At 33.3% G+C, this 12,285-nt stretch overlaps 1 protein-coding gene across 1 annotated transcript in view; it reads right to left on the bottom strand.

Annotated features, from left to right (window-relative positions):
• CPEB4 (cytoplasmic polyadenylation element binding protein 4) overlaps positions 1-12,285 on the bottom strand; it is a 58,207-nt gene that overhangs the window by 40,947 nt on the left and 4,975 nt on the right. Inside the window, exon 3 of the mRNA XM_032209494.1 lies at positions 1,349-1,430. Coding sequence (XP_032065385.1) covers positions 1,349-1,430 — 82 coding nt within the window. The remainder of the gene's footprint in view (positions 1-1,348; positions 1,431-12,285) is intronic.

The raw sequence follows: 12,285 nt of genomic DNA, 5'->3' as shown, positions 1-12,285 counted from the left end.
TTTAACCCTGTCAGTATCTTTACACATTTATTCATAAATAAATTAAACAATCAAGGGGATATCACACATCCTTATTCGACATCCTGTTTAATATTGTACCATTTATTAAGTATCCAATTTATTCATATGCATTTTCCTTCCACTACCATTCTTATCAGTGATCAACCTTCGACCCTACATTCTCACAAGACACCCCATTATTCAAACCTATTAACCATACAAGAATGTATGTTTTTCTCACTATCATGCCTTTCTCAATAACTGTTGAAAAGCAAATATCTAGTTTGTATGGTTCCAACCAGCATAAGATGTAATATCTCTCAAATTGTGGTTTGTTAGTCACCTCTTGTATCCTTTCAATCAAAGTTCTCCCAAGCAACTTCTTAGGCACTCTTAAGAAAGTAATCCCCTGTAAGGTTTTCTTAAAATTTTCTTTTGTTACCTATCCTTTTCTAGATGGAAACAATAACTATTCTCTCAAGCATTTCATACAGATGAAACTTTTAAGCTATTCAGTAAGTAAACTACATTCACATTTGAATATTACCTGAAGCCTTAATAATTATCCTAATATTTATATTAGGATATATATTTTCATAATTTTGGGGCACTAATGTTTATAGTATTATATCCAATCCTACCCTTTGAGATAGCTCTATAATAGCTATACAATCTGTATCTCCCTTATTTTAAGCACATTCATGGCTTTTAGACTTTTTCACTTCATTCACTTCATTTCAGCAAGTATGCTTTTTCAGACTTTCTCTTAGAATAGTTCCAAGCACTTTTATTGCACTGAAATTTAATAGTGGCTTCTATATTCTCTTTCCTTATGTCCATTTCCTGTTTATTCATTTGAGAGATTAATCTGTTTTCTAAACATTTTGTATGCAGAACTCATGTTTCTCACCCTGCACTTATGCCACTTTTAGTTTTATTTCTTTCACTTCTTTCATTGTTTTTCAATATTAATACCAATTAATGGCCTGACTAACATTCAGAACCTCTCATAATCCTTTAGAGAGCATGAACAGATAGGTGAGAATGAGATGAGAGCGTACAGGAAAAGTGACTGGGCCATTTGGGGACCCAACAGAGAATAAGCATAGTGACTGTATGGTGAGTATGGTTAGAAAAGGGTCTGTTTGAAACAAATGGTTCATACATGAAAAAGGGATTTTTCAATGGTAGCTTTGATTTAATTGCTTATGATGAAAGATTGAGAGAATTGGTGAAGGACACATGGGTGGTAAATGCTTTAACTGTAATATAAATTGAACTTTCTACAACTCTGTGCAACTAGATTATTCTAATTATTTAATCCCAAAAAATAGTAATCCAAGGTTACCTTTCAGAGAATCACTTTCAGCTCTCATTATATCGATTAATGAATTCTCCAGTGAATGCATGTCAAAAGTTCTTGTACGATCCTGCAAATAAACACAAAGAACAGTTTAGAGCAGGAGGTAAGCTAAGCAAAAGAGCATTTTCAGTTATTTTTTTTCAATGTACTAATCACTTCTAAATATAAGAACTTGAAGCAGAAATTAACTACAAAATTATTAATGGCTTAGTAAATGTCTAAAAATGCCACATTTTGCAGAATTTGCTAAAACTGTACATATACCTGAACAATCCTTTAGAACTCTAGCCCATCTCCCATGTCAAAAAATTATTCAAAGTACCACACACAATTTCAACAAAGTAAAATATAATTTCAAAACATAATAGCTTTTATGTTTTAAGTAATTATTATTCATATATTACAAAAAAAAGCTCATCAGCCTACAACTTAGTCTGCCAGCAATAAAGTCAAATCAAGTGAAATAAAAAGTGACCTTATATTGGAATATTAGACATTGCTTCTGTTGACATGAACCTGGCATATCCTTATTTGGTATCTATTCAAAAGGATCCCATTCCATTGAGAAATAGATACAAAAGCACATTATGATTGTTTTCTATGATTCTTTCCAGCAACACTTCCTTGGCTGAATCATACAGTTTTAGATGCCAAGTGACAATTTATATTAGAAGGTATAATTCTTATGTTTTAATAAGTATGGTTCTGTTGTCAACATGCAGAATTCATAAATAGCTATTCTGAGGTTTTCTGCTTTATATTTCATTATACTGCTGTAATACAAATGAAAATGAAAATGCAGATTGAAAGTGCTGTATACTAAATGTAATCAGTTTGATCCTCTACAATTTAACTAAAAGCCATGGACTTCAAACTTAAGTGAAAATTATTTTATAAGGAATTATAGTTAACACAATTATTAATATAGGACTATGTAATTAAAATTCATTCCCAAATCCTAATAAACATCAATAGAACAGTAAAATGTCAAGATAAAAATCATTAAAACATAAGAAACATGTTTAAATATTATAACAAATAATCTGTGGATAGTAAGTAAAAAAGTGTTCTTTCATATCCAAAGTTCCCAAAATTTATTATTTCTAAAATAAATACTAATCCTGTAAGATAGCACTAGAGGACATTTACTACATACTTTATAATTAGGTATTGTACTATACAATATCCTATAAACAGTAACTATCAATAATTTCAGTAAGCAATAATTACTGCACAAAAAAGTATAAGAATGCTATTTCTTAATAATATTGGTATTCCAGATTGCCTGGTATTTCAGGTAACAAGATTACTCTGCATTTAGATTAGTTAGAATTATAGTATAATTTACATTTCAGTCTAGTCTACAACTGTATAAAGCTGAAATTGATGCAGAACCATAAAGTTCAATGGATGGTTTTGATCCAGTCAAACATCTAATTATAATTTATTTCTCACTTGAGAGTAGGAAAACTTCTGAAGGAAAAAATGGAACATAAATGGATTAATTAATGTTATGTTCTTAATTAATATTAAGCTCTGGTATTGACCCACTTTTTGATTTCTAGCTTTACTTTGTTTCACTATATTTATTAATGCATAGCACTACTAATAAAAACTAGCACGAAGTAGTGGTTAAGGCATCAGGTTAGAAAAATTAGGAATCCATGAGTTCTAATCCTGCCTTAAGGCCAAGGCCAGCTGGGTGATCTTGGGCCAGTCACTTTCTTTCTGCCTTAGGAAGGAGGTAATGGGAAACCATTTCTGAAAAACCTTGCCAAGTAAACTGCAGTGATTTGTCCAAATAGTTTCCAAAAATTGGACACAATTAAATAGAACGAGTAAAAAGTCCCTCAAAAATATACATTGCTTAAAGCAGGGCTGTCACACTTCTGGCCCACGGGCCGGGTGAGTTATGCACTGGCCACGCCCACACCCGGTTTAGCAAAGGGGGGGGGAAAGTCCTGATATGTCACATGACACCACCATTATGATGTGAGCTTGACACTCCTGGCTTTACGAATATCTGAAACAGAAATCTATGGACTTTGAAAAATCAAGATAAAATTTGCTGTGAAACATTTGAATACTGTCAGCTTCAGAATTATAGAACTTCTTTTGAAGATTTCAAACCATGTAATATCTATTACAATTCTGTGAAACAATACCAACATGGACACAAACAAAATGTTATTTTCGATTTACTCATATAGTTCAGTCTGATAACTCTTCTATACCTAAGACATCAAAATTAAGTTGCAGATACCACTTTGTATTTCAAGTTCAAAGCCAGCTCATCTTCCATTCTCATTTCCAAAAGAATGATGAGTAGTAGGTAAAATTTAAAAATACAACAATTCTCTTTTCAATTTTCTTTAAAAACTGAAATGTTGAAATGAATTTACTATATTTACTAAATAATTATCCTCATTTCAATATCCAGTTATTTGACTTAACATCTACAATGAGAAAACAAAAAGTAAAATATAAAGCAAAGCTTTTCTATCATTGAACTTTATTAGTATGTTTAAGGTTGAAATATCAATTTTAATACTCTAAAGAGAGTATATTAACAAGTTAATTTCATATAGAGATGAAATTCCAGTATTGGAAAAGAAATACATAACTGGAAAATAAGTCAGGAACAGTTCATTTATTTTTCTTAGCAAAATTGATAGAATTGAATTGTGATGAATATGCTCCAGTTTAAAAAGTGTTATGTCAAGGTTGAAATCCTCCTTCAAAATTTATAAAATAGTTGCGTTAGAAATACAATGAGCCTAATGCTGGGAAAGATTGAGGGCAAAGAAGAAGGGGCTAACAGAGAATGAGGTGGATGGATGGAGTCATCGAAGCAGTAGGCGTGAGCTTAAATGGACTCCAGAGGATGGTATAGGACAAGAAGGCCTGGAGGAATGTTGTCCATATGGTCATGATGGGTCGGACACGACTTCACAACTAACAATAACAACAAACCTAATGTAACATGTTTTTTTAATGTGTACTTATTTTTATTAAGAATTCAGCTGATTCTTGTTAAGATACCATGCACTGGTGAAGAACTCATATTAATATAATATGGCATCAGAACTCCATGTTGCTATGCAGCAGTGCAAGGATGCCAATTCTCTTCAGCCTTACAGCACTTTCTAATCACTTCTTTGTCCTTTTGTAGAACATAATAAAAAACCCACATATATGTTTAAAAAAATTAGTTAAATTTTGGATGTAGGAGATCATTAAAGAAAAGCTTGAAATGTTTTTGAATTAGTCATTCAGTCAGCATAATTACTTAAAGGCTGGCATCAACTCAGTGCAGTATCAGATTTTTCACCTGATATAGCTTATAACAATGTCTGTGAAAGCATCCAGTATTGAAAAAGAAATCCATAACTGGAAAATAAGTCTGTAAATGTACCAGGAATGACTCCACAGTAATTCAACACATCTAAAGACATAAAAAAGCATGTACCACACACAATCTTTTTTTTTTTTACATGTTCTTAAAATATACATTTCCTTAGGCATCAAGAGGCTTGCTAACAACCAATTATTGTGAAAAAATATAGGTAACAGTAATTTTGAACAGAAACTCCCTTAACTGTCATTCTTAGAAGCTGAGAAGGTAGAGGTGCATTAGTTCACACTACCAGATTGACAAGTAGTTGAGCCCATAAATAATTTTAACTAATTTTCACCGTTACTCCATTTTTTATTTAACAATAGTACATATTGATGGATATATTCCCATTCCTTATCTTTTGTATATATCCCTATCTCTGTATGTCAAAATCTTTTATTCTACCATCCTCACTAAAGGAAATATAGTCTATTTTCTGTTGTTAATATAGGAAAACTGAAAAAAGTGACACAATTCTGCAATAACCTCTATACCTTTTCCATAAACTGAATATTTTTAGCAGATTTTTTTCACATTTACCCAATATCCTGAAATTAAAACTTGGAAAATTTTATTATACTAAATGGCCAAATAATAATTGTGAAATAAACTAAAATCTTGCTTCAAGGAAAAAATATAATAAGGTACAGATAATAAGGGATCCACTACCCTTATTTTCTAAAAGCTTACAAGCAAAGGATTAGTCCATATACAGGTAATCCTCAATTTACAATCATAACTTAGCCCGAAATTTGTTAAGTAAGTTTTGCCCCATTTTAAAATTTTTCTTGTCACATTTGTTAAGTGAATCACTGCTAAATTAATAAAATGGTTGTTTCCCCATTGACTTTGCTTGTCAGAAGATCGCAAAAGGCAATCACATGACTCCTGGACACTGCAACTATCATAAATGTAAGTCAGTTGTCAAACATCTGAATGGAAATCACGTGACCATGGGGATGCTACAACAGTTGTACGTGTGAAAAATGGTCATAAGTCACTTTTTTCAGTGAAATTGTAACTTTGAATGGTCACTAAATGAACTGTTGTAAATCGAGGATTAGCTGGATTTCTTTAGCAGTTCATCAAACTGTAAATGTAGATGTTCATGTAATAAAGATGTACCAATGATCCTAACCCAACTGCCACTCAAGAGTCCCATACACAGAATAGTATCAGGCAGCAAGTATCACAGAAAAGACACAGTGATAGAAACAAATGAACAAATAAGAAAATACTCCTGAAATATAAGAATCGAACTTCTAATTTTATTGCCTTGTGGTCTAAGCAAAATACATTTTAAAAATGACCAACTAAATACCATTGGTACACACTGGAAATGAAGATAAAGGAATTAGATCAACGTATAAATAAAGTAGGTTTACTTTTTAGATAATGTGGTCTTGTATTTATAACATATCATTTTCATAAAACTGGGTATCCTTGAATAGCATTTGGTTAGTACATTACAGCATGTAATAAAAACAGGTATATATTTTTTTCTACTTTCATTCCCTGCCTTAACGTTTAAAAAGGGAAATTGGTTTTTTTTTTCCAATAAGAGAAGAACAAAAACACTATTTCACTCAGAAGACTCCTAATTCTGTTCATTTTAGTTCACGTCTAAATTTCAAAAAATGTTATGTAGCTCTGGATGAGATTTTGGAAGAGACACAAAACTGCCTTGATGGCTCGGAGATTTAACTCAACATAAGTTACCGGCAAATGTTAAGTTCATTCTGGCATGATATGGTACAAAAAGGCTACCTTAAATTATTTCAGAATTTATGGTTTGGCTCTCACATCTTTTTATCAGAAAGCACAGAATGGTCTCACACAAAGCTTTAACTTCTCCAAAAGCTGAAAGAAGCTGTTTTAATCTGCTACGTTACAAGATGCCAGTTGTCTGATGTGGGTATCCCAAAACAGGGAAACAAATCCACTGCCTGTCAATGTATGAAGAATGTTTGCATATTTGTTCATGAGCTTCTCCGTAAAATTTGCAGCAGTAGGTTTTCTCTAAAAATACGTATGTACAAATCCCTTTTGACATGCAGTAAATTTGCCAACTAACTCACACACACCCTCCCAAACTCCCATGAGGCACAACAAGCTGAACAGACACTTCCATGGCCACGCATTACCTACATGAGTAAATCAATCCAGTTTGATGACTATGCTTATATAAGAACTGTGACCAGCTCCATAACAAAGTACTTCAGATTTACCACAGCATGGTATAACAGTTTTTAAGTTAAAGGTTTTTTTAAAGAACTTGTACACAAGATCCTGAACTGTGAACTCTACAAAGAACACACAAATAATTGTGCTAATAACAGCCTGACTAATCAAGGTTACAGTACTAATTTAGTACTTTATTCCCTTGAAGATAGAAGAGTGTCAACAAATAAGGAAATATGGTAACAGCTGTTTCTTAAAGAGATCAGGATCTTAAACTATTTTCTTCATTTGATCAGGACACAAAAAGCATATAAGACTTTAATTAAACCTTACAATTGTGTGGTAAAAAGGGGGCCAAATGGTACTGATAAACATTTGCTTTATATAAAGCAAAAAACTTCAGTGAATATTCTTTATTACCATAATTTACTCTGTTAAAAAAAGAAGAAAATTGGCTTTTTTTGCTTAAAGTTATTTTAAAATAATTCAGACATATGGAGAGGAAATAAAACATAATATGGCTGCAATTTGTTTTACATTCTTGCTTTAACCATAATGTATCAATTTAAATAAAAAATTTACTGTTTCATTGTGACATTCAAAATGGAAAGCCATCAGTTTGAAATCATAGTTCCAATTATGTCTACAATTCCTTCAATAAAAATGAAAATAATCTCTGCATACATCGCATTTACTACAATCCTTCTGAATTTACTACAAATGAACACAGCAATATATGTTTTTGAAAGCCAATGTAAATACTGGCTAAAACACCGAATTCTTTTTTCAGAAGTAGCCAAATCTCTTTATTTAATAGTATCCTTCCCCCAAGTTCAACATATGGAGGAGGAAGATGGGACAATTTGTTTGATGGGAGACAGATGGGAGATAGGAAGGGAACTCTTTAATTACCTCCCAATCATGTCCTGTAAACTTTTAAAAGAAAAGAATAAAAGATAGTATGGAGTCCTGAAATTCATGCATTAGTCCCATCTTCTGCTATAGAAGTATATAATGAGTTAATCAAGGCTATTAATATCGGATTTTGCAGTTACAAAAACTTTAGTACGATGCAAGAGGAACAAGAATACAAAATTAGGACATCAACCATTAATGTAACCTCTTGCACCACAATACCACAATGAGTTCCCATCTTTGTGGTTTTATATTTAGTTCCTACCTAAGTAAAGCATGCATACAGTTTAAAGCATCAAGATATGAGTCAGTTTGTGTTGCTATCATCTGAACAGTAACTGATGAAAGTTCCAATGTTTGCCAAGGTGAGGCAATCTCATCTGGAACACAACAACAAACGTTATAAAAATTTTAAAAAACATGCTTGGGTGTGCCAAATTTGTTTGGAACAAAGGCCTGGGCTTTTAAATAGGTGCTTTTAAAGTAAGAAATCTTTGAAGATGAAGGACTCAGGAACATAAGTAGTGATGATACAATTTATCTGGGCCTTTCTTTATTCAGCAGGCATATATCCACCCACCATATATTATTCACTCTATCATATGATATTTAGTATAAAGTCCCCTTTGAGTCAAGCTCAACTGCTGATGAATCCATGGGCAGATGCATGTAGTTTTCATTGTTATCACCACCTTCTTCTAGGATTTCGTTTTTTAATTTCCCAATTCAACCTATAGTCCTAGAAGGTTTCAGTGATCTCCCATTCAAGTACTAACCAGATCCAAGCCTATATTTCATCAATGGAACATAGATAGATCAATACACGCCTACCCCTCCTCCACTCCACATTCCCAGTCCTTCTAGATTTCAACTTTCATAATTCCTAACCAGCTAACTTTCCTGAAGGATAACAAATTGGGGAAAATTGCTAATACCTCCAAATTAATACAGATGGAAAAATATGTATTATGTATCTTGGAAAAATAAGATATTAATCTTAATGATCCATTCCCTTTTTTCATCTATTGCACTTAATTAGAACATAACATAATCAGTAGGCTAAACATGCTTCAGGTTCAAAGGGAATAATGTACCTAGAAGGGTAGTCACATAATCCTGGGAAAAATGCAGCTGTTTTAAGGAGCTATTGATAGATACTAAATGATTATCTCCATATGCCCCCAAAAACACATTTTTGCCTTCAATACTGTACTGTAAACACTAAGTTTCTATCTAAATGTCTTAGTCTTCAGCAATATCAGTAGTAACAGCACTTGGCTAACCTTGGCTGGGTTTATAACTAAACAGGGTTTGGCCTGGTTAATACTTGGAGGAACACCAGGGGTGAAAACTAGACAAAAAAAATCCAGAAGAAATATTTGGCAAATTTCTATTGTTTTATTGCCAAGAAAACAAAATGGACATATCCATAAAATCACCTGGACTTGGTTGATTTGAGATAATCTTCAATTACTACCAAGTGGCTCCCAGCCTTTTATCATTTTGAGATTTAACCATTTGCTTTTGCCCTACCTCAACTAGTCAATAGAAAAGACTGATACACTACAGTTTCTTTTTTTAGGAGGGCAACCCTAGTATTAGAACTTGCACAAACATATGTAATTGGAGACCAAACTGTAAACTGAACACCATGTTTAAAATAAATGGTGTATCTTTATATGCATTTTCATTTTTTTTTTACCTTTACAAGGGGGAAAATGAAAACCTACTGAAAGCGATTCGAAGTCTACAGGTTGTCAACTTCATGTTTCCCCATGGAAAATGCTATGGTGGGAAAAGACAGCCTAAAAATACTTCTTTGGAGTGCATCAAAATTGCCCCAGATGCTTTCTCAGTCATACATTTATGATCATTCTAGTCCATATTTCTTTCTTTCTTATGCAATTCCCAGAACAACATGACTATAAATAAAAGGTTCCAATGTACATTCCAGATTGTGGTTATGTAAAAAAAAAAAGGGGGGGGGGGTTGTTGGAGAAAAATGGGACAAGCATGTATTGCCTTATATGAAGAACAGCCACTGTGAACCTAACAATACAAAATGCCGGGCTGGAGCTACAGGTTCATACAATGGATGATTCAACTTTAGCAACATCTGTCAGATGTACAGGCATGCTTTCTTTAAAACACTGAATCTCATTTCAACCTTCTTGAGCAATAAGTAAAACAAATACCGTCAAAGATAGGCCGCAGATCAGATAAATATTTAAAAACAGCCTCACTCCTTTTAATCCAGAACATCGCATTATTATCACATAGCTAATTTGGATGAATTTTTTAAAAAAAAAACAGAACAAAGTCTGCTGTTCTTAGTATGCTTGTCTTCATAACAATCAACCATTCCTTATAATTTATTTTTCTACTTTCCTTACCAGTCTTATAATTTTGCATATGAAGTAGTAACTCCATTTTGCCTTTCTTTGAACACATATTTAGGACAAATAAAAACAGATTTAGCAGAAGATAAATGTAGCGTATCCAATTAAAATATAATTACTTGGTGTATCAGAATCATTACAATTTCTTCAAGCAATTTATTGGAGCCAAGAATATACCACTAACCTAATTAACATCTTGCTTGCTATCAAGAAGCAAGTTAGGTTCACAAAACCTTGTTTGTTTCAATGAAGCTCTAGATTTTTTAAAAAGCATTAGTATTTTATTTTATTTTTGCTGGAATCATTTTTTTAACAGCTAAATGTGGGAGAATACTCAGTATGCAGCAGTTGCATGTTTCAACTTAATAAATTCCTTCAGGGCAAGTGAAATAAGCATACAGCTATTTATTTTAGAAACTGGACTTCTGCCTAGCAGCAAGGATAAGTTTTCCTGTTTCAACCTTAACTGTCTTTAGTGCAGAACAGTGTCCCTGTTCTACAAGGAAGTACACTAGCAGGGAAGACATGTTTGCATACGTGAAAGCCTATTTGAAACCTAACTATTACCGATAGGCCTCTACATTCTGTTACGAGTGCAGTGGGGGAAAAAGCTGCAGATGTTCTTTTTAAAACAAGACCAGTATACGTTTTAGAGTAATATTGATACATTTGCTTCCAAATTGCATCATAATGATGAAGTATACATTTTTATTGTGAAAAATATGTGGGCTGCTTCTTCACTGCATTCTCACCAGAAGTTTGTGTCCCTATTTAAAACGAAAAATAAAGATAGCAAAGATTTTTTCCCCTGCAAAGAAAATTCTTTAAGTAAATTGTATTCTTATTTGTATCTCTTTCCCTCTCCGCCCAGATTTAATCAGTGCTTTCAAATGTTCAGAGCACTCTGCAAAAAGCATTAATGCATGGATACCATGTACTGTATTATATTTTGAGAATGTTAAGCAGGTTGTATTCTAAAATACAAAAAGATCAGAAACACATTAATGTTTCAACAATAAGCAATCTTTCCTCTGGCACTCCCAGATCGAAATGTTTGAACCTGTCACATTAGATATAGCACATGCGCTGCTTGCATCTTTAAAGAGGACTGGCTCTTTAAATCAAAGAGAATATGAACCACGTGCACAATTCCATACTTCTGTGGTTGTGCTCCTGGTTGGGAGCTGCACTGCAGTTTTTACTCGCTCTGTATGCAGTTAGTTTTCTCATGCTAAAGTATTAAAGGGAAAAGGTGACATAGGGACGCAAACAAAGCTCACATTATACTGTATCCTATTTCCTGTCAGGGAACGCAAACTGGACAATTCAAATTGCCATACCTATCTTTAAAGAGCTGCCACTTTGGCAAACAAGCAAGAAAAACCAGCAAGCATTGTGTAATTGCTGTTTACCCTTTATCTGTGCACTAGGGGGCAACTGCTACTGACTAGCGCTGCTACAGCTACCATCGCTTCCCTCGTTATTAATGTAGCATTAAATCTGTGGATATCACTGAACATCTTTGTTAGAGGAAAATATTTTGATTTTAAAACTTCAAGGAGCCAAGGGTGCAAATAAATACAATACAGATGCAGCCCATTCTATTTTCTTCCTAACAACCCTGTAAAAGATCCCTCATGCAGCACTGCAACAACATCCCAACTGGGAAAAACAAGGACAACAATCATTATTAAAGGCAAAAATGGGTTCTCGCCTCATGCCAATATCCATTTTCAATTGTGTGGTCTTCTATATTGTCATAACAAAACTAAGGCGCTGGATGAATAGATTTTCTTATTTCGCCTTCCATTAAATCAGGCCTAGGCACTTACAAGCTTCTGGTCTGAATTTTAGTAAAGACGCATATTAGCATGAAATGACAATGCTTTTTTAAAACAATCATCCCAGTTCGTGCATCGTACAACAAAGTAAGTATTTGCATGAAAACCAGGCAATGGTCTTTAAAAAGAAAGCCAGGTCAGCAAAGGCCTTTTTGCATCAGAGTTAATCTTGGAAGGATATTCATGTCT

Source organism: Thamnophis elegans, chromosome 2 (assembly GCF_009769535.1).
Source record: "Thamnophis elegans isolate rThaEle1 chromosome 2, rThaEle1.pri, whole genome shotgun sequence".
Taxonomy (NCBI): domain Eukaryota; kingdom Metazoa; phylum Chordata; class Lepidosauria; order Squamata; family Colubridae; genus Thamnophis; species Thamnophis elegans.
Note: the sequence above shows the minus strand (reverse complement) of the source record. Positions and strands in the feature narration are given on the sequence as shown.